We start from the raw sequence: 23,901 nt of genomic DNA, 5'->3' as shown, positions 1-23,901 counted from the left end.
TTTATGGTTCATAAAAAGTGTCCTTATGGCTAAGGACATGAGCCAACACAAAGAAAGAAATTGAAGATGATAAGTCAATAAATAGTATTAAATTGCTCAATGTCTCTAGAAAACCTTATATCATATAAGGCTGGGAAAAATTGTAAAAGAGTAGGATCCATGGTGGGAATAGGTTTAGAAAACTCACATTTTCAAACTTTGGATGGATCTGAAATTCATACAGCCTTTCTGGAGTCAATTTCATCAGCACTGAAAATGAACTTACCTTTTAATCCAGACATTACACTCTTAGAAAGAAATTCAAAGAAGAAAACTTGGAGGAGTGTAGAAAGGTATATGCCCCAAGGTGCTCCTCCACAGGTTATTTATAATAAAAATACTGGAAACCACCTAAGCGAGTATCAATAGATTGTAGGTAAAACGGTACTGATCCATAAGACAGAATCCTGGGCAGTCATTAAACATGATCACATAAAGGCAGAAAAACATGTAAAATGTTAATCACATATTGTGAAATGAAATGTTATATATAATATATATGTTATCCTAGTAACTGTGACAGAGAGAGAGAGAGAGAGTGTGTGCGTGCATATTTCCTAAAAGAACACTGAAATAGAAGAAAGCAAACCGAACACCAGAGACAAAGCCACAACCCACCTATGGATGACAAGAGAGCAGTATTATTTTTTCACTAATTTTCCCATATAAGTAAAATTGAAGAACACGTTTCAGAGAATGTAAGTCTGTGACTCCTGTGGTATATGAAAGTCATTTTATTTATGTTTTCTGAGCATACTATTTTTCTCATTACCTACTAACCTAACAGCATGCTATTTCCATAGTATTTGCTCTTCTAAAGTTACTGTGGTTCAGATGTTTTTCATCACAACCACTAACATCAGCAGTTTTAAAACTTTTGGATACATTTTATAGGAATTTTAAAATGTTTTAAACTATAATAATATAGAATATCTGCACAAATCACCAAATCATATGCCAAAAAACTCCAAAAAACATAAATAATAGTTGTTCATCCATAGGCTATTAAAAATTACATGGTTTATTTCTCTTTCGGAGCAATTACAAAATTCAGCTTGCAAATCGCTGGGCATGACAGCTTTAAAGTTGTCTAATTCCAGGCAACAACGTATTATTTGGAAACGGCATATACACTTTTGCTTGCAATGTAGGATTTTAATATTTTGACAGTGTTTCTGATTTGCAAAAGTCAAATGCCCTTCAGATTCTGGTTTATTATAAATTCTGTGTAGGTAAACAAACATGGATTACAATGCATGGAAAAAGTCCTAGGATACATGCTGGACTGAAAAATGATAGTTATTTTAGGGGAGGCAACTATTTAGGAGAGGATGGGGGTGAAGGCTACTCATCTGTTATATTCCAAAGAATACTCATGCCCTTTCCCCCCAACATGGGCAGATGGTAAGGACCATCAGCATAGGAGCGCCCAGTCACAGGAAGACTAAGGAAGTCCCACAACTCATGGACACTAGACACGGTTGCCATGCTTCTCCAAGTTCCTTTTCTAGTTTAAAGAATGTGGTCAGAGACCCAATAGAGCAGGAAACATCTTCACTAGGGGCTGGAGTTCAAGTAGTTCTTTTTTTTTTTTTTTTTTTTTTTTAGTGTTTATTTATTCTTGAGAGGGGGGGGACAGAGCATGAGTGGGGGAGAGGCAGAGAGAGAGGGGTGAGGAGACACAGAATCTGAAGCAGGTTCCAGACTCTGAGCTGTGAGCAAAGAGCCCGACGCGGGGCTCAAAGTCCCAAACTGAGAGATCATGCAGACAACCCACTGAGCCACCCAGGCGCCCCAGAGTTCAAACAATTCTAACCTCCCCTCCTATTCTCTAAGGACTTTGGGGGGTTAGACCAGTGAGAGTTTTTGGCCTGTGTGTCACTACAAGCAAGATGAAAATGTAGTTCTTCACATGGGGAGAACTACCCCCATTTTGTATATGAGGAAACTGAATGTCAGTCTGAGTGTCAACCATCCCGACCGCACACGGCAGAAGGCGCAAGACATCAAGCATCACTTTTCCACCTCCCCAAGTATCTGAGGGGACCTTGCTCCTAAAGTGGTGTCTAAGAGTAGATATTGGTCCTCGTTGTCTGGAAGGGAAGCCTGGGGATGTAGAATCTGAAAGGAGGGGCAGGCGGGGAAAAGGGAGGAGGCTGGGATCCCATAGAGTCTGGTCCCTGAGTGGCAGATGAAGATCCAGCTGAAATACCAGGAATCGGAACAGGATAAGCCCTCCCCACCAAGAGGCAGAGGCGGGTAGCGCAAGGGCACAGCTACAGCTACAGCTTCCGACTGGAGCCACAAGCAGGGTGGCTGAGGGCATCTAGGACGCCATGGGTTGAACCTTTCCAGAGACTACAGCTCTACCTTTCCTTGCCAAGTACAGGCTGGACATGAAGTGATAGGGCACACCAGGCAAGGGGAGGCCAAGTTCAACACAGAAAATGGGCCCAGTTCCCAAAAGACAAGTTCTTGGGAGTTTATCAGAAAACAATTTCCAGGCACTGGAAATGTAAATTGCTTACTCATTTCAGAAAACCACACCTGTGACCCAGGAATTCCTTTTCTGAGTTTGCACTTGAGCACTGGCTTTCAAGCTCTGGGAGATGACCCATTCATTGGCTGTGAAATCGGTTTAGCATACAGCAACAAGTCTTTCTTTTAACAGAATGCAGTACAATACAAAATAAGACATCAGAATATATCACACGTAATTAGGGTGTTGTTTCAGGAAACAAAATTACAGGTATGTAAAACTGTTGGTTACACATGCACACGTATTACACACATACACGCAGCACACTCTCCCTCCCTCCAGATGACCAAATGGTTCACTCCCTCCGCTGCAGCCGTCCAAGTGAGGTCAGTCCCTCTCCACGCGATGTAGAATCAAACCATGTTTCTGACAACTTTTCCTATTTTTATTTTACTTTACAGCACTATCCCCATCAGGTTCTCCCGGGCAGACGTGTTTTCTTGATAGGACTTCTGGCAGCAACAAGGACATAAACTATCTGGTCACAGAGACTTGTCAAAAATATTCTGGGATGGGTCCTCATTGGCCTATTTTGTAACAAGTGACCATTCCTGGATCAATACAAATGTGGGGCCAGGAAGAGATGGTATCATCTGTGATAAATGTCAACTCACACATTCACAAGGACAGGTTATATTACTTGGAAGAATACAGAAGAGTTGCCTTGAGCAGACAAAAAGCAATAGTCACTACACACGATATATAGTACATGCTCAAAACGCCATTATCAAGCTGACGAGGAAAAGGGTGAATTGATCAAAAAATGCAGGGACAACTGGCTACTGATTTGGAAGAATACAGAGCTGCGTATCTCACAACACATATAACGAGAAACACCACAAGAGATGTATGAAGAAAGCAATTCAACATACTACCTGCTTCATGCATGTCAACAGAGACACCTGCCACAGTGCTCAGTTCCAAAGGGAATTTACTTACGACACAAAAGCACAATGGAGCAGAAATATGGAACTTTCAACTAGTAGAGTAAGTTTATTTCTAATACGGAGACTTTACATAGGAATTTACAGAAATAAAACACACTGAGCAGCCATTAGCTCCTCCCAGACCTGCTGTCCCTTCTCTGTGCCCACCTCAGCTAACCCGCACGTAGCACCGGGCTGGGTACTCCAAAGGGAGGCACCAGCAATCCAGTGCCACAATTCTGGTAGTGACAGTGTCTCCTAGGAGATGGTCTCTCCTCCGTGAGAGCAGCTCTTAATGGGCTCTGGTGACACCTGTCTCCATCCTTCGCCCCTTTAGGATTTAGACTGGCCATGGCTTCTCAGTGATGCCAGCCCCTAGGCGCTTCAGTATTCCTTGTTTCTGGCCCAAACCGCTGTGAGAAGTCTGCCATCAGAATCTTAGTTGGGGTAGCATTCTGGTTTTCATCAGAACCAAGGCTGATACAAAGAGCTATCCCTGTATTAACTTGTCAAAAGAAATCATTCTTCCCCCAAATCACTGTATAGAACATAAACACTTAGAACTAAGTACGTGTCGGTACCAGCTGGAATGCTTCAGCTCTAAGTGACAGACAGCCCTAAGGATCAATAAGAAACCATTACTACTGCAGTAATGTAAAGTCCTAGCAGAAAACAGGTCCAGATGGAGTTGTGCAGCTCTATGACGTCACCTCTGAGCCAGGCTTTTTCCATTTTGTCTATTGTTCTCTTCAGGCTATTGCCCTTCAGGGCCACAAGCTATAATTTGGTACAACATACAAACGTGAAAAAATCCAGCATAAGAGAGGCAATCTCTCCTTGTGTCTTCTCATGCCATGACAATATTTTATCACTGAGATCTTTCCCAGAAGTACCGCAGAATATTTTCCAAACATCTCACTGCTCACGTGTCCATCCCAACAAAATCATTAGAATAGCATCTCCATGATTAACTTAATCTGGATTTACTCCTAAATTGCCTGGGGGTGGGGGGATGGGGGATGGGGGATGGGAAGAGAAACAAAACAGAGCCCAGCAAGTAAGAAGTAGAGAATGGGTGCTGGGTGGGCAGTGTCCTTGGAACCGCTGATCAGTGTGTTCCAAGGAGGCAAAGGAAACAGAACAAAGGAGGAAGAGACAGTATATGACATCCTATTATTTTAAATACAATTACATAGTTCCAGTTCCTGGGTCACATACAACGTATCATGCCTAAGTAGATACAACAACCCAATACCAAGAGAATGAACGTGGCATTCTAGCGCATAGCACTACTTTTATTTGTGGAGAGTAGGGAGTATTCCTGTTCATAACTGATGGGGACCTGTGCAAAATTCATGGGATACCATTGTTATTAACAGCTCTTACGTTACAGACTGACCCAGAGGCAGCTGAAAAAACTCAGAAAAATACTATCTGGCTTCTTTTGGGAAGTAATAGTTCAGTAACAACAGCCCTACTCACTCATCATATACGCCAGCAATGTCACAGAAGAGGGTGGTGATGCGGTGGTGACACAGCACAGACTGGCCAAACTACGAAGAGGCTCTGGTAGTATTTACAATGAAGACTGATGTAAAGGTAGTTAAAAAAACCTCACAAAAACAGATTTGGCGATCTTTATTGAAGACGCAGTTCAGCGATAATGGCCACAGCCATTTATTTATGGCGGGAAATGGGACAGGGGGTAAGGTATATAGTTTGTACTTTAAATTTTCCAAATATATTTTCATATATACACAGCAGTGTGCCGGTAAATATTTGACAACAGGCTGTCTGAGAAAATAAAAAAATAAAAACCCCGGTTTGTAGGGTTTGCCAATTTGCAGGGTGTAAACACTCCCACTAAAGCCAAGCTACCCTCATGACTGAGTACAGAGGTGGGAAGGGACGGGCAGGAGCACGTGTTGTATGGTATTGTCACCATGCAGACTCGATACTGTGAGTGACCTAAAGAACAAGGCTAATAGCAAAATATTATAAAATAATTAGGAAGCAAGGAGTGCTGAGTATTTATTACCTTTGTTTTTAATATAATTTAATTTTTAAATAATGATTATGTTCTAAGAACTGGCTCACAAAATTCCTGGGAATTTAACCATCAGCAGTACTTGCAAGCCATTGTGGGCTTACTCTAACACACTACTGCATCTGTGTGGGTATGTGTGCATAAATATATTTACATCTACATATATACATCTATATTTATGTCAACCCATAGACACTGGTGGTATTTAGTGTGGGAAACATTAATACAGACCATAAGTTATTTAATGAAGGGATATTTTCTCCACAAGTTCGTTGGACTCCAATTTGCAAATCAAGCGTACATCCAATTCCTATTACATTGCTACACCCACATTGGGCCTGCAATCGTCAGGGACTCCTCACATAAATGTTTAATGCTGCTGTGACTGAACTTTTTTTAAGCTTCAGATTCCACTGTGAGTCTGGGTATGAATGAATAATACCATCCACTGTATTTACAATAAAATTTGGTATCACATCTGGAATACAACACAACATAAATTCTAGACCAAGATTTTTACATTACTTAAGTGAATAAACTTCCCCTCAATATACATTTTCTGATGAAAAGTTTCAGTTTTTGAGAGCTTTCACATATTCAAAATATCTGTAAGGTTTCATTCTAGTATTAATTATTTGAAGTACAACAAGATGTCGCTTTCTAGTAACATGAGGCATTCTTTGGGTCTCATTCATCTCATTTTCAAAAATGGTGTAAGACTTTGAAAGGGTGGGTGGAGACTTCTGGACATCAGGATGTTGAAAGAGCTTTCACCCTCGTGTGAATTCTCTGATGTTTCGTCAGTACTGACCTCTGACTAAAGGTTTTCCCACATCCGTTACACTCATAGGGTTTCTCTCCTGTGTGAGTTCTCTGATGTTTAGTGAGAGCTGATTTTTCACAGAAGGTTTTCCCACACTCATTACATTTATAGGGTTTCTCCCCTGTGTGAGTTCTTTGATGTACAATGAGGTTTGACTTCACACAGAAGGATTTCCCACATTCATTACATATAAAGGGTTTCTCTCCTGTGTGTGTTCTCTGATGTACAGTTAGGGCTGACCTGTGGCAGAAGGATTTCCCACACGTATTACATTCATACGGTTTTTCCCCGGTGTGCGTTCTCTGATGTTCTGTGAGGTTTGACTTTACGCAGAACGTTTTTCCACACTGCTTACATGCATAGGGTTTTTCTCCTGTATGTGTTCGCTGATGGTTGGTAAGGTGTGGTTTCTGACAAAACGATTTCCCACATTCAGTACATTCATAGGGTTTCTCTCCTGTGTGTGTTCTTTGATGCTGAGTGAGGTTTGACTTCTCCCAGAATGTTTTCCCACATTCACCACATTCAAAGGTTTTTTCTCCTGAGTGAGCTCTTCGAAGTTGGGTGAGATGGGACTTCTTGCTGAAGTTATTCCTATTTTCATGGTGCTCATAAGGTTTTTTGCCCATGTGTACTATCTGATGTTTAAAGAGGGATGACTTTTCCCACGTTTTATGACTCACTTTATATTCGTGGGGAATCTTTCTTGCATAGGTTCCCTGATGGATAATGAAAGTTGAGTCATCACAGAAGGTTTGCCCATATTCGTCATATTCATAAGGAGTCTCCCCTGTAAGAGTTCTCTGGTGTCCCAATCTTAAATCGGTATAGAAGGACTTCCCACAAAGACTGCATTCATATGGCTCCATCTCCAAATGAGTTCTCTGAGATAAACTGAGTTCTAAACTGTGGATGAAGGTTCTTCCACATGCATTGTATTTACAGAGCGTCTCTCCTATCTGTATTTTCTTGTTTGTGAAAAATGCCGCTTCCTCATGGAAGGCTTGTCCATTTTTATTATACTCAGAAGGCTGATCAAAAATTGGCTGACTGAGATCATGACTATGATGGAGCACATTCCTTTTTTGATTATATTTATAAGATTTCCCTCCAGGAGGAGTTTTCTCATGCCTGATGTCAAGGAGCAATTTCTCATATACATTAAACTCATCAGGCTTCTTTCCAGAATAGCTCTTTCTACTAATAATTAAGCCTGAAATATTTTTCAAACTCATTTCACACGAGTCACATATCTTATATGGAAAATTTCTTGAAGGAACAGAATCTGTGCCCAGATTGAAAGTTTTTCTTACTCTAGCACCACTATCTATATTTAATGTTTTGTTGGCGGTAAAATCAAGTTGCCAAAAATGTTCGTCTTCGTTGTCCTGGCTGCTCTCTATCAGGTCATCAACTTTCCAGTCTTCTAGAAATGAGAAAAATAACCACATCTTATGAATCCTAGTACATTTCTAATGGAAACGAACTCACACAAACGCCCTTTTATCTAGTTGATACTTTTGTCTTAGGCTCGTTTTCCTGGTGTGAACTAAATCCAAGCATACGTTTTTTATCCTTCTGCTTTCACTGGAAAATAAAGACACGCGACAGTGGAAACAGGGAAGGAACCTGGCAATGACATTTAACATTTTATTATTTTTTAATTGTTTTTTAAGTTTTATTTATTTTGAGAAAGCGAGCGAACAAGCAAGCATGAGCAGGGGAGGGGCAGAGAGAGAGAGGGGGAGAGAGAATCCCAAGCAGGCTCTGCACTGACAGTGCAGAACCCGATGCATGGCTCGAACTCACAAACCATGGGTGAGATCATGACCTGAGCCGAAATCAGGAGTTGGACGCTTAACCGGCTAAGCTGCCCAGGTGCCCTGACATTTAACATTTTAAACACGTAACCTTCAAAACTGGACAGGAAAGGGTGAAAATTCAAAGCACAGGGAGCCAGGAGTGGCTGATTCAGGGGAACTCAGAGAATGGGGTCAGCCCGACAGAGACACTGAACACTGCATAAAGTGACAGTGGAGATTAGCGGACAGGGCTTTCAGAGGATGAACTATGTTTGGTGGAGACAGAACAGTCCAGTCCTAAATCCCCTCAGACACAGATTTCTGGGGCAGGATTCCTGCTGGAGCATATCTTCTATCGATGCACCAACACCAACTTCCTCAGGTTCCACCAGGAGGTCCTACAGCCCAGAATCTTGTTTTTCTTTTGACTTATTTCACAAGAAATAATTATTTTTTTAAAAAAAGCTGTAAGAAGCAGGCTGGAAGTGAAATAAACTCAAGACACGGTGAGCAAGGGCTGGAGATTTTCTGAGAGGTGTCCATTTAGGAAGCAGGAAATGTAGAGAATTGGATGAGTTCAACAAGGGAGGGTTTTTTGTTTTGTTTTGTTTTTTAGTAACAAATAAACTACAAATAGACTGTTTGAAAAACACGGCCGAGGAAGATTTCCGAGGCAGATCATGACTGATATCCTCACATCCTCACAGCCCGACCTCGAACTACGGTAGGATCCTCGCCTGTGTGCGTGTGGCCATTCCTTTTTTCCCCTCCGTTTGATAGATCAGCATCAGAAGACATTTCTGAAAGCACCTATTTCCTCATGTTTTGAAGGACACTGCTTCACCTCAGACTCTCATTCTCTACCTAGCTGTGATTCACAACACCACAAATATCCAGTAGGAAATACAAAACAGATGAGGGGCGGGCCATCTCTGCAAAGGAACAGGTTCATTTTGTTTTCCCACAGCTGTTAATGAATCTGTCCTGACCGGCAAGTCACACGATTACTCACCCCAGTCTGCTGGCTTACTTCTCCCCAAAACATTCTGTTTCTGAGGCAATGCTGATCTTTAAGTCTGCTTTTATATCTAAGCTTATCTTTCACATCAAGGTTTTCTGCCTTTACACCTAGCCTCACCTGTGGCTTTTACCTACTTGTGAGACTTCCTTATGGAAGGATCACTCCTCTACACGGTTCTGAGACCTTCCGCAAACTTTATCGTACAAATTCTTGGCTGTGCTTCACTGCTGCTACCCAATGCAACAATGTTCATTCGTGTGAAAAAAAGTCTAATGCCGTCCTGAGCCCACTGCTCCAAGGACCGACTGATAACAGTTACTACACTGCAAAAACAAATTAAAAGTAAGTGTGCAGGCCGCCCCGTCACAAGTCCATTAACAGGACTTCTGTGCGGCTCCAGCTGGGCCTCTCATAAACTGCTCACTCCCAGAGACACATCTTTCACCTGGCCAGCTGCGCTCCAGCCCCCTTCTTCCTGGAACCTGGACATCTTCCAGGAAATGCTGCTTTCTTTAATTGAAAACAACCACAAAAATAACAAGCAAAGAATGAACGCCAACGAGCACCGCGACACCCCTTCCACCTCCAGCCTTTAGTCGCTGTCTTCAGAACAAGTTTACTGCCTGTGAAATTCACCATAGTGTAAGGAAAGTCCTTCGCTCCATGCTACACCTTTGTGAAGACCGCAGTCTGGCTCTTGGCGGGTGTTACCAAAATCCTGCTTCCTCTGACCTCACTAAAGAGGCAGAATATGAATGACTCTTAAAAGGAATGTGAATGTGAATCATTTCCAAACTGTTCCTGACGGGCTGGTATACATGAGGACCAAACGGCAATGTGCATTTAGGAGAAGTACCACAGAATGCATTCTGAATCGATGAAAAAGAATGATCTCTTCCAAACGTGGCTCCACAGTTAATCAACAAAGTAATTAGTAAACTGTCAGAATTAGGAAAATAAAGGGCTTTCTCTTTGGGACAACAAAATCTCAATAAAGAAAGAAACCCTAAACAAGGGTGCTATGATTAGATCTGAGTTTTGGGGATACGGCCAATCGTGGGTGAGGGTCATAAAATATGGGCCACTTAAGTGATAGGAAAAAAAACTTGAGTTCTAACTTAAAATAAGTGAAATAATAACGAGCCATCACAGTGTACCGTGCAATGTCTAAAGAATTCACATGGACACTATTAAGTATCTGAAAAGGCAAAGTAAACAAGAATAAAGGTTGTAAATAAGACAAAGCATTTATAAGTGAAATTTAAGATATAGGAAAGTATGGGGTTTGGTATAAATTCTGAAGAGCAGAGAGAAAGAAATGACATAGGCAGCATAGGACCACACTGCAATAGTCAGTGAAAACAGACTTCAATTTTAATTTTATTTTTTAATAACTAGCAACTTTTCCAGGCTAGTGAAAGATAAATTGGATGCTTTAGGTAAGAAAACAAAAACCAGTTAGTAATTAGATCGAGCCAGGAATGAGAGAACACAGATGCAGTTCTGGTTTTGAGTGGGATCAGTGAGAAACCGAAGAGGCAAGAAGACGGTTCTGGAAGGCAAACAACCCAGGAACATGAGGAGACCAGCAACAGGGGAAAACGGGTTTAGCGCGCTGGTGCCGGAGCTGCCAGTGAAGGTAGAAATACAATGGCAGACTGTTCCCTGTTGGATTCCTGGGAAACCAGGCTCCAGGGTTTTCCTGTCACTCAGGCTGTTCCTTCTCCAGCTCCTCTCACGATGCGATTTAACGGACTGTAAACCACTTGTAGAAGTGGAACAGTTCCAGGGCCACTGCTTTTACTTGGAAACAACCACTCTCTAGAAAAGGAGTCTGCTGGCTGAGCGGGGTCCTTGATCAATGAATGCTTTTTACATCTTTAGAGGGAAAGATAAAAGAAGCAGTAGGGAGGAGTGGAAAGGAAGAAGAGAGGCGAGAGAAGAGGAACCAGGAAGGAGGAGGAGCAGGAGGAGGGGGAGGAGGAGGAGCAAGAACAGGAGGAGAAGGGGGAGCAGGAGGAGGAGCAGGAGGAGGAGGAGGAGGAGCAGGAGGAGGAGGAGGAGCAGGAGGAGGGGGAGGAGGAGGAGGAGGGGGAGGAGGGGGAGGAGGGGGAGGAGGAGGGGGAGGAGGGGAGGAGGAGGGGGAGGAGGGGGAGGAGGGGGAGGAGGGGGAGAAGCAGGGGGAGGAGGAGAAGCAGGAGGAGGGGGAGAAGCAGGAGGAGGAGGAGGAGCAGGAGGATGAGGAGGAGCAGGAGGATGAGGAAGAGGAGGAGGAAGAGGGGAAGGAAGAGGAGAAGGAGGAGGAGGAGGAGGAGAAGGAGAACAAGCAGGAGGAGGAGGAGCTGCTGCTGGAGGAGCAGGAGGAGGAGGAGCAGGAGGAGCAGCAGCAGGAGGAAGAGGAGGAGGAGCAGGAGGAAGAGGAGGAGGAGGAGCACGAGCCACCACTGGAGGAGAAGGAGGAGGGGGAGGAGGAGAGCAAGCAGGAGGAGGAGGAAGAGCGGGAAGAGGAACAGGAGGAGCAGCCGCCACCGCCCAGACCACATGTGACCCATGGAACCTAAAATACGTGCTATGGTCTTTACATAAAAGTCCGCCAACCTCCGATCTAGAAGCTCTCTCCCAGCCTCGTGCCTTCCCCGCGACCCACAGCTGACGACTCTCGCGTGGGCACTTCTGGCTCTGGCCTCAACCACATCCAGCACACGCGCATACATCCATACTCTTGTTCAACACACAACTGGATTCTAGCAGCTCTCTGGAGCTTCTTGTGTCCAAATTTAAACATGTCGTGATTCCCCTATAATCTCCAACGTCTCTCTCAGTAAAGGGCACCCTCGTTGGCCCAGTTGCTTGAGACGGAGCAGTGGAGTCAGGCTGGACTCCTCTCTCTTCCACGCTCTCATCCTCGAGATACGCGTACAAATCTCCTGCTCCTCAGCACTTCCAGTATCGCCTTAGCTGCTATCCTCTCCCCTCTGGAGATCAGAATAGTCTCCTAAATGATATTCTTTCCTTGCCCGCGCCCAAGCACCATCTAACCACCACAGTGTATTTACTGCATAAACAATAAATCACATCTGATGACTTAATCTGACTTACATTTACTCAAAAAAAAAAAAAAAAAACACAAGGTTTTCTCATATCACTCAAAATAAAATTACCAAGGGCCTGGGGTGCCTGGGTGGCTCAGTTGGTTAGGCGTCCGACTTCGGCTCAGGTCATGATCTCGCGGTCTCTGAGTCTGAGCCCTGCGTCGGGCTCTGTGCTGACAACTTGGAGCCTGGAGCCTGTTTCAGATTCTGTGTCTCCCTCTCTTTCTGACCCTCCCCCGTTCATGCTCTGTCGTTCTCTGCCTCAATAATAAATAAATGTTAAAAAAAAAAAATTTTTTTAATAAAAAAAAAAAAAACGACCAAGGGCCACACTACCTCTACGACATCATCTCCTACCAATCTTGCCCACACCTACTCACCTCCAGCCACAATGGCCCCCTTGCCATTCTTCAAACACTCTTAAACACAGCTGAGAAGTTTAGCACCTGATGTTCCCTGTGCCTGGAACAGCTCACACTTTCACTTCATTAGAGTCTCATCTCTATTGTGGACCTCATCGAAAGGTTTTCTCTGATGTCCTTACCAAATAGCACATGCCATCATTCTCCCTCCCCATCACAAACTGTATGTATGTAGTCACAAGCATGCACGCGTGCGTACACACACAGGCTCCTTGTCCTTCACTGTAATATGTGCTCCATGATAAAAGGGATGTTATTCTTTTAATTACCTGAAAACACAACCAGGTCATAGTGGGTGCCCACCACATGTTTGTTAAACAAATATCTACAAGTACAGCAGGAATACACACGAAGTAACACAAGGCGTCCAAAGAGAATAAAACAATTTTAAAAGATAAACTAACCAAGAAAAATTATCTGAGATGAAACCAACTAAGTTTGCATCGTGGGCACAAGTAAATCACTCAAAAATGTTGAAGGACAAGGAAAGCATTTATGAGTGGAAGTGACATATGGAGGAGTATGATTAAGGTAATAGGGGGATGTGGGCCAACCGTCCTTACTCACTTCCAAAGCTCTAAGACTAAAAAAAGACATTTTTTAAGCATATTTATTTTGAAAGAGAGAGAGAGGGAGGGTGCAGGGGAGGGGAAGAGAGAGAGAGAGAGAGAAAGAGAGAGAATCCCAAGCAGGCTCCACACTGTCAGCACAGAGCCCAACACAGGGCTCAATCTCATAGACCACAGGATCATGACCTGAGCCAAAATTAGGAGTTGGATGGCTCAACTGACTGAGCCACCCAGGCGCCCCTAAAAAAAAGAAATTTCTGAAGAATGATTTCAAAAGTGATAAACCCTAAACCAATGGCCTAAGATCTCATCCCCCAGCCTTCCATCTGCCCATGAATTCACTAACTCACCTTGGTGGCAGTGGCTTGGGAATCCTGCCTCTAATATCCAGGGCTCCTCTCCTTGCTCTATCTTGAAGACCACTTCTGGCTTAGCAAAGCAATATCCTGTTAAGAAAAAACAATACAAGACTGGTTAAAGAGCCTGGCTTCAGGAACTCTGAAAGGTACAGCTTTGGGAGCTACCCAGATCTCAACCCCTGAGAAAACAGCATTTTTTACAGGGGCCAGAGAGAGACGGGTCATCTCATGGCCCTGAATCTCGAGTTTCAAATCAGAAAATTCCACAGGCAATTCATATGTTTCAACAACCAGAAATGTACCGGTAGTCAGGCACAAGGGAAAAAAAATTCTTACCTACTGAGACAAGGTGGCTGTAATTTTCTAGAATCACATCTCTGTATAGTATCTTCTGAGCAGGATCCAGCAGATACCACTCTTCTTGAGTGAAGTCCACACATACATCTTTGAATGACACTTGTTCCTGTAATGGTATATTCCTTTTCTATATGAAAGTGTCAGAACTACAGGACACGGAAGAGATTTAAAAGAGCTTATCTCTTTCGGATTCACTAAAAATTGACATACGGGACGCCTTCTTTTGTGCTATACTATGTAGGATAAAAGAAGTATCTTGCACAAACTGAGTTTCCACTAAGGCCTGGAACTGTTCCCCTTGCTGCAAATACTGCTGATGAAAACATCGTTCCTGTGCTTAACGCGCTTACGATCTGAAGAGTAGACGCATACGTTAACCTTTACTAAATTACACACTGCAGGAGCCAAGAGTGTGCACACAGTACACTGGGAAGGAAGGCAAACCAAGAAAAAGTTAGCTCTTTAATATTATCATTTACGTGACAGAAGAAATAGGTAATAAAATAGAGCAGACCACGAGGAGACCCAGATATTGGAATTAATAAACAAGAACTTTAAAACGAATTATGATTAATATGGCTAATAAAACAGAGGAAAACACGAACAAAATAAAGGAACAGAGGAGATAAGTTGACAGATACGTGGTATGGGTGCCGTGCAGAGAAGTAATAGAGCAGGCCGGAGACTGCTAGCCCCTGAAAGGTCCGCTGTGAGGCGCCCTTGACTGGCACCTGGGAACTTGGACTTCAGGAGACTCACGGTGCCCTAATAAGAATGGTTTGCTGAGCCTAAACTGTGTGTAAGCAATATGCTTTATGCACACATGTGCATTCCTTCTGGTCTCGAAGTTTCTGTGCTAAGCAGAGAGTACCGATGCCATCAGCTCCTGGTCTCTGAGCACTGAGTCTCCTGACCTCCCGGGCAGACATTTCCCATTTGCTGTCACATCTCACTGCTGGGGCACTGACGGGCGTCTCGGGCGTCTCGGGGGAAGACTCTTAGAAGTCTGCTCCTGGCTTCCTCTCAACTCTGCTCCACGTGCCTTTTCCCTTCCCTGATTCTGCTTTGTACGCCTGCCCGTTAAGGAGTCAGAGCCATAAGAAGGACTACCCGCTGAGTCACTGAACCTGGGGATGGTCTCCGGGCCCTCGGATACATGTGTCTACAGACACACAACGTACACACATCCGAACACAGATCAAACGGGCACTTTAGAGCTAAGCAACACAGCATCGGAATTAACTCATTACCTGGATTCAAGTCCTCACAGAGAACATACACATGCATCTATCAAAAGAGTATCAAAATATGTACCTCAAAACTGACAGAACTGAACGGAGAAATACACAAATTTACACTCATAGTTGGGAGACTTCGACACCCCTCCGTCAATACTGACAGATCAAGGAGGCAGAAATCAGTTAAGTACATAAATGACCTGAACAGCACTATCTATCAACATGATCTAATTGACAGTTATAGAATACTCCATCCAAAATAGTAAAACACACACTTTATCATTCTATTTTAGCTCACATGGAACCTTCACCAAGATAAAGCATAGTCTTGGCCACAAAACACACCGTAACAAATTTAAAACAACAGCTATGATACAAAATACGTTCTCAGACTACAATGGAATTAAATAGAAATCAATAATCATGAGATAGCTGTCTGTGCTGACAGACAGCTCAGAGCCTGGAGCCTGCTTTGTATTGTGTCTTCATCTCTCTGCCCCTCCTCTGCTCATCTCTCTCTCTCTCTCCCCCAAAAATAAATAAACATCCAAAAAAAAACAGAAAGAAAAATTTTAAATCAGTAACCTAAGTTTCCATCTTAGTAAACTATAGAAGAAAGGCAAATTAAGCCAAAAGCAAGCAAAATAAAGGAAGCATTAGAATAAATCAATGAAATTGAAACCATGAAAAAAAAAAATCAATGAAACCAACAACTGCTTTGAAAGACCAATAAAATTAATAAACTTCCAGAAAACCTAACCAAGAAAAAAAGAAAAGAAACAATTATGAATCTCAGAAATGATCGGTCAATACTGATCCTAATGACATTAAAATAATAAGAGAATACCACAAACAATTCTATTCCTGAAAAATTAGATGAAATGGACAAATTCCTTAAAAGACACGGCTACCATTTCCTACAAAAAAATAAATAGCCTGAATAGATCTATATCTGTTAAAAAAAAAAAAACTTGAATTAGGGGCACCTGGGTGGCTCAGTCGGTTAGGCGTCCAACTTCAGCTCAGGTCATGATCACATGCTCCGTGGTTCGAGCCCTGCATCAGGCTGTGTGCTGACAGCTCAGAGCCTGGAACCTACTTTGGATTCTGTGTCTCCCTCTCTCTCTGCCCCTCCCCCACTCACTCGGTGAAAAATGAAAAAACCTTAAAAAATATTTTTAATAAAATAAATTTTTAAAAACTTGAATAAATAATCAAATCACTCCCATAATAGAAAGCACAAAGCCCAAATGGTGTCACTGATGAATTCTATTAAACGTTTAAGGAAAAAATACCAATTCTTCACAATCTCCTCCAGTACACAACACTTGCAAATTCATATTATGAGGCCAGCAGTATCCTAATACCAAAACCAGATAAAGACATGAGAAACTAAAGACCAATATCTCCCATTAACATAGACACAAAAATCCTGAAATATTGGCAAATCAAATCTGACAATGTATAAGATGTATTTTAAACCACGACCGGGTGGAGTTTATTCCAGGTATGGAAGGCTAGATCAATGTTTTAAAAAAAAAAAAAAATCAATGAATACAATCTAGTACGTCAACAGGCCAAGAAGAAAATTTACATGATCCAATCAATTGATGAAGAAAAAGCATTTGCCAAAATCTAACAGCATTCATGATGAAAATTCCCAGCAAACTAGGAATAGGGGGATCTTTCTCAGCTTGATAAAGACCATCTACAAAAATCTTACAGCAATATCACAGTTAATGTTAAGAGACTGGACACTTTTCCTCTAAGGGCAGGAATAGGGCAAGGATGTCTTGTCTCAATATTCCTATTCAACTCTGTGTTGGAAGCACTCACTAGTGCAGTAAGACCCAAAAGAAACCAAAAGAAAAAAATATATATATATATACATACATATATATATATACATACATACATACATACATACATGCATGATTGGCTCTCTATTCTCCTCCACTGATCTATGTGTTTATTTTTGTGCCAGTACCATACTGTTTCAATTACTGTAGCTCTTTGTAGTCTATCTGGAAATCTGGGATTGTGATACCTCCAGCTTTGCTTTTCTTTCCCAAGATGGTTTTGGCTATTCGAAGTAGAACAGAACAGACAGCCCAGAAATAAACCCACAGTTATATAGTCGATTAGTCTTCAACAAAGGAGGCAAGAATATACAATGGGAAAAAGACAGTCTCTTTAACAAACGCTGCTGGGAAAAAGCTACATGCAAAAAAAATGAAACTGGACCATTTCTTACACCATACACGAAAGAGATTAAAAACCTAAATGTGAGACCTGAAACCGGAAGAAAACATAGGCTAATTTCTTTGACATCATCTGTAGAACCATTTTTCTAGATATGTCTCCTCAGGCAAGGGAAACAAAAGCAAAATTAAACTACTGGGACTACGCCAAAACAAAAAAGCTTCTGCACAGCAAAGGAATCCATCAATAAAACAAAAATAAAACCTTGGAAGAAGATATCTGCAAATGATATATCTGTTAAGGATCTGATTTCCAAAATACATAACTTATACAACTCAGCACAGAAAAAAACAAGCTGATTAAAAACTGGATGGAGGACCTGAATAAACATTTCTCCAAGGAAGACATATAGATGGTCAAGAGACACATGAAGAGATGCTCAACATCACTCATCATCAGGGAAACTCAAATCAAAACCACGAGAAGCACTTTACAACTGTCAGAATGGCTAGACTCAAAAAAGAAATGACAGGAGTTGGTGAGAATGTGAAAAAGGAGCCCTCATATACTGATGGGGGGGATATTAGGGGATAGGGGTGCAGCCACTATGGAAAACAATATAAACTTTCCTCCAAAAAAAAAAAAAATAGCACTACCATATGATCGAGTAATTCCATAACTTAGTATTTACTCAAAGAAAATGAAAACACTGAATTGAAAAGATATATGCACCTCTATGTTTATATATAAATGTAACATTATTTACAATAGACAAAATATGGAGGCAAGCCAAGAGTGCATCGACAAATGGATAAAGAAGATGTGGTACACACACACACACGCACACACACACACACACACACACACACACACACGCAATGGACTATTACTCGGCCATAAAAAGAATGAAATCTTGACATCTGCAACAACATGGATAGATGTAGAGACTACAGGGCTAGGTGAAAGAAGTCAAAGAAAGACAACTACCATATGGAATTTAAGAAACAAAAGAGACACAAAAAGAGACTCTTAAATATAGAGAACAAACTGGTTATTGCCAGAGGGGAGGTGGGTGGGGGAAAGAGATGAGATCACTGGGATCAAAGCAAAAATAAAACTCTCTATTTGAAGTCAATAGGAGTGTCTATATAGAAAACCTCAAGAAATCTATAAAAAGAAAGAAAAAACCAACTGGAAGTAATAAGCAAATACAACAACATCACAGGATAAAAGTCAATATTAAAACGTCAACTGTTTTCCTATATCCAAATAAAGAACTGGAATTCCACAGGGCACCTGGGTGGCTCAGTCAGTTCAGCGTCTCACCTGATTTTGCCTCAGGTCATGGTCTCACAGTATGTGGGATCAAGCCATGGTTGGGCCCTTAGCTGACAGTGTGGAGCCCACTTGGAAATCTCTCTCCTTCTCTCTGCCTCTCTCCCTGACTCGTTCTCTCTCACTTTAAATAAATAAATAAACACAAATAAAATGAAGAATTGGAATTCCAAATTTTCAAATGAATGAAAAAATACCATTTATAATAGTGCCAAAAAAAAAGGTACTCAAGTATAAATATAACACAATTATCTACAGGTGTTTGCAGAAAAACACAACTGATGGAAGAAATCAAAGATCTAAATAAATGGAGAAATGTTCCATATTCATCAATAGGAAGACTCAATATGGCTAAGATACCAATTTTTCCAACTTAATCTATCAATTCAATGTGACTCAAATAAAAACCCCAGCTATTTTGGGGCACCTGGATGGCTCAGTCAGTTGAGTGTCTGACTCCTGATTTTGGCTCAGGTCATGATCCCAAGGCCACAAGATCGAGCCCCAAGCCCTGCTTGGGATTCTCTCTCTCCCTCTCTCTCTATCACTCTGCCCCTCTCTCCAGCTCACACACTATCTCTAAAATAAAACTTTAGGGGCGCCTGGGTGGCTCAGTCGGTTAAGCGGCCGACTTCAGCTCAGGTCACGATCTCACGGTCCGTGAGTTCGAGCCTCGCGTCGGGCTCTGGGCTGATGGCTCAGAGCCTGGAGCCTGCTTCCGATTCTGTGTCTCCCTCTCTCTCTGCCCCTCCCCCGTTCATGCTCTGTCTCTGTCTCAAAAATAAATAAAACATTAAAAAAAAAATTAAAAAAAATAAATAGAATAAAACTAAAAAAATAATAAAATTAAAAATTAAAAAAAAACAGCTATTTTGCAGATACTAACAAAATGACTCTGAAGCTTATATAGAAAGGCCAAAGATCTAGAACAGCCAACACAATGTGGAAGAAGAAAAATGAGAATTCACATCAACTGATCTCCAGGTGTAGTATAAAGCTACAAGTATCCACAACAGTATGTTATTGCTGAAAGAGACACACAGGTCAATGGAACAAATAAGAGGGTCCAGGATTAGCTTTACCAAAATACAGTCAAATAATTTTTGACAAAGGAACAAAGGCAATAAAAGAAGAAAAGATACTCTCAACAAATGGTGGTGGACAACTGGATACCCATGCAAAAGAAATGAACCTAGACAGAGACCCTACACCTTACACAAATATTAACTAAAGATGAATCAGAGATCTAAATGGAAGATGCAAAACCTTCTAGAAGAAAATACAGAACACAGGATATAAGAGAAAAATCTCTGTGCCCCTGGATTTGGTGATGAGCTTTTAGATACAAGAGAAAAAGCACATCCCATGACAGGGGGTTGTGGGGGAGGGCAGGAAACATGGGCTGGGTGTTATTAAAAACAAAATCTGCTCGGCAAAAGGCATTTTCTAAGAAAATGAAAGGACAAGGCACAGACTAGGAGAAAATATTTGCAACACATATATCTACTAAAGGATTTGTATCCAAAAAATACAAAAGAACTCTTAAAGCTCAGTAAGAAAACAAATGACCCATTGAAAAATGGGCAAAAGATGTGAACAAACATATCACCAAAGACATAACGATAGCAAATAAACATATGAACAAATGTTCAATATCACCTGTTAGTAGGAAAATGCAAATTAAAACAAAAATAAGAGGTGCCTGGGTGGTTCAGTCGGTTAAGCATCTGAGTCTTGATTTCGGCTTTGGTCCAATCTCACAGTTGGGGAGATTGAGCTCCGCATCGAGCTCTGAGCTGCCAGCACACAGCCTGCTTGGGATTCTCTCTCTGGCCCTCCCCTGCTCGCATGCATGCACTCTCTCTTTCTCTCTCTCTCAAAATAAATAAATAAACATTTTTCAAAAAACCACACAAAAATGAGATGTCATGACACATTAGAATGGTTAAATCCAAAATAATGACAATACCAATTTCAGGTCCAGATGCAGAACAACAAGGATTCTGATTTGTAATTGGTAGGAATGGAGACGGATACAGCACCTTTGTAAAAATGGTTTGGCAGTTTCTTGCAAAGCTAAACATACATTATATAATTGGCCCGGCAATTTCACACCCTAGCATCTGAAACCTTATGTCTCCTTAAAACCTACACATGAGGGGCGCCTGGGTGGCTCAGTCGGATGAGCGTCCGACTTGGGCTCAGGTCATGATCTCGTGGTCCGTGAGTTCGAGCCCCGCGTTGGGCTCTGTGCTGACAGCTCAGAGCCTAGAGCCTGCTTCGGATTCTGTGTCTCCCTCTCTCTCTGCCCCTCCCCCATGCATGCTCTGTCTCTCTGTCTCAAAAATAAATAAAACATTAAAAAAATTAAAAAAAAAATTAAAAAAAAAACCTACACATGAATATTTCTAGCACCTTAATTCATAATGGCCCCAACCTAGAAGAATCAAGAGTCCAGGGGTTAACAACTCTGAAATCATGTACATGTATGCTCAAATTGAACTATCAAGTAAATAAAATCCATTTGATGTTAGCCAGATTCTCACTGTTAGAGTGGGAGACTACAGACAAGCAAGGAGAGAAGGTTAGAATGCTCCATGTGGTAATGATTACAACAGGAGAAAACAGTGTGAACTAATACGTAGCCTACTGTAGATATAGATGGTTGCATACTGAAATATTTATAGACTTGTGTATATGCATGGGTTAGTACACACATGTATTTCCTTGTTCAGTTAGCTGGGAGGGTCTACCAGCAATGATGCACCACTAGCAAAAGGCACACCTAGTCCCTCAGTCTTGGTTTCTAATACTGTGCTCCAATGAAAGGAACAAGAGCTATTTAGGAAAAATAGGGCAGAGACAGAGGGAGACACAGAATCCGAAGCAGGCTCCAGACTCTGAGCTGTCAGCACAGAGCCCGACGCGGGGCTCGAACCCACAAACTGTGAGATCATGACCTGGGCTGAAGTCGGATGCTTAACCAACTGAGCCACGCAGGTGCCCCTGAATTGGCTACTCTTGACGTACTGCCCTCAATATAATTCTTGCCCACTTCTACTTTTTCGTGTTAAAAATATGAATCCTTACAAACTTTAGACAACTCGTTTTAAAACAAAGTGGGAATACACAAACCAAAAAACTCACCTGGGATCTGTTCATTTTCCGCTCTCAGTGAAGGAGGCAGAGCTGAGGGGAACAAGGAAGAAGGAAGTTAGGAGAGACTTGGCCTATCTTGCAGTTCCTGAATTTACCTGCCTACGCAACAGCTCCACATACAAGATACTTACGTGTCCATGTGTGGCTCCGATATATGTTGAGCTTAGACATGATACTTTTCACTGAGTGAATGTAAACATTTGTTTCTTATTGATTTATTACCAATTTAGGTTCTGTGACACAGAAAAATTAAAAACATGAGAAGATGAGTTTAACATAGAACAGTAACCTAAAGGAGGAAACACTATGGGTTTGTCAAAAAAATTGATGTGGTGGGGAAAAATTAAAAACCTCAAGCCACATTGTTAATATTTTCCTGTTAACACCATTAATCCCTTGAGGTCAGAGAATCCAAGAAACCTCTGGAAAAAAGAGATGGGACTGTTTAAGGCAACGTAAAAAATGTTTAATGTTTGTTCTAACCTGCTTACAACTTTCAAAAGGTCTTTTGGTAACAAACTATCTTTGACTTCACAGTGGCACAATGGGCAGTGGCCCAGCCATCGGCAGACCTAACTTTTCACCGTGCTTCTGGTACTAACAAACTGCATAATCTCAGTCAGTCAGCTCCTCAGGCTCAATTTTTGCCTTCTCACTTTTCAAATACGGTCAAAACAGACAACCCTACAAGAGACTTGCCTGCACTACCATTCTGTACGCCTGTAAGGTCAGGAAAGCGGGAACCTCGGCATCTTTCTAGATGCCATCAACAATGGGACATTGTTCGAGGGCAGCTCGCCTCCGGAAACAGTGAACAGAAAATGAGGGGAGAAGGGAGTGTTCAGAGAGGGGTGATGACAGAACTTCCTTAGCTATGGCTGGTGAACCTTTCATTCCCGACCATGCCCTCACAAACTCTCCAAAGAGGCGACGTTTCCTGTGCAGGCTGTGTGCCCACCCCTCTCAGCTCCAGCTCACCTCGCTCTTCTTAACTCTGTCCCAGACCTTCCACCGTCACACAGCCTTCGATGGCTTCAGGATACAGTCATGCTTATACATAACAAATAACAAATGAATACATAATAAATAATAACTTGGGATCTGGGGAATGTTAGAGCCAGGAAAGGGCCTTGGTGGCTAGCTAGTCCAGCCCCTTCCCTGTTCCATTGCACAAATGAGTTAACTGAGCAATGAAGGCCCTAGAGACTTGTCCACGCTCCAGCCGCACGTATCACACACATAACAAACAAATGCAATAGCAGCTAACAAAATGCGAGTGCTCAGAACAATGCAGTGCGGCAAGGATTCCGGACACCCACACTTTACAGATAAGGAGCCCCAGCCTCACGTCGGCTATTCGGTCAGAGCCCTTCATTTACATCAGAAGCCCTGCCTGGCTCACTCGTTCTCTCCTACGACCGCGCCCCTCCTTAGGTAGCCAGGCGCCTATAAGACGCACGCGCACACGTCACAACGTGAAGCGCGCACGCACGTCGCGCACGCGCGTTCACTCTTTTCCGCAGCCCCACCCCCTCCCCGTGGGCCCAGCGCACACGTCACGCACGCGCACTCCCCACCCGCGGCCGCACGACGGCGCAGCCTGCTTAGCGCTGGAGCTGGACACCTGCGGACCCTGCAAGCCGGAGAGCCCACGTTCCCACGCGGGACCCCGGTCCCTTAATCTGAGACGCCCATGCCCCCCCCCCCCCCCACCCCGCGTCCCTTCCACTCTGCAGGCGCCGCAGAAGCCTGGGGTCCCTCCTATGTCCGCGGGGCCCCTACCCACCACTGGGCACCGCCGCCCCCGCCGGACCCCCGAGCTGCGCGGGGCCCTCTGGGCCCTCGCACCCTCCCTCCGGGGCTCACCCGCAGCTCCCTCGCCGCGTGGACCCGGAAGCCAGGGAAGGTTTCCCACGAGGGGCTGGAGGCCGGGGAAGGACGAGCCGGGAGGAGTAGGCGGGGATGCACATG

The 23,901-nt window shown here is 42.8% G+C and overlaps 1 protein-coding gene across 5 annotated transcripts; it reads right to left on the bottom strand.

The window, feature by feature from the left end:
- Positions 1-1,042: 1,042 nt before the first annotated feature.
- On the bottom strand, positions 1,043-23,901 carry LOC106980957 (zinc finger protein 248). 5 transcript variants are annotated; one of them, XM_027049884.2, is made up of 7 exons: positions 23,797-23,895; positions 22,909-22,980; positions 22,062-22,163; positions 21,919-21,960; positions 13,976-14,102; positions 13,631-13,726; positions 1,043-7,800 (listed from the first exon to the last, which is right to left on the bottom strand). In XM_027049884.2, the coding sequence occupies exons 4-7, from the start codon at positions 21,931-21,933 to the stop codon at positions 6,302-6,304; spliced, it is 1,737 nt and encodes a 578-aa protein (XP_026905685.1). In that variant the 5' UTR covers positions 21,934-21,960; positions 22,062-22,163; positions 22,909-22,980; positions 23,797-23,895; the 3' UTR covers positions 1,043-6,301. The 5 variants fall into 5 exon arrangements, with proteins under 5 accessions (XP_026905685.1, XP_053062959.1, XP_026905686.1 ...); XM_053206984.1 differs by lacking the exon at positions 22,062-22,163 and having other exon boundaries at positions 23,797-23,896; XM_027049885.2 differs by lacking the exon at positions 22,909-22,980 and having other exon boundaries at positions 23,797-23,889.

The sequence above is a fragment of the Acinonyx jubatus genome, chromosome D2 (assembly GCF_027475565.1).
Source record: "Acinonyx jubatus isolate Ajub_Pintada_27869175 chromosome D2, VMU_Ajub_asm_v1.0, whole genome shotgun sequence".
Lineage (NCBI taxonomy): Eukaryota > Metazoa > Chordata > Mammalia > Carnivora > Felidae > Acinonyx > Acinonyx jubatus.
This window is presented reverse-complemented; position numbering and strand designations above follow the sequence as displayed.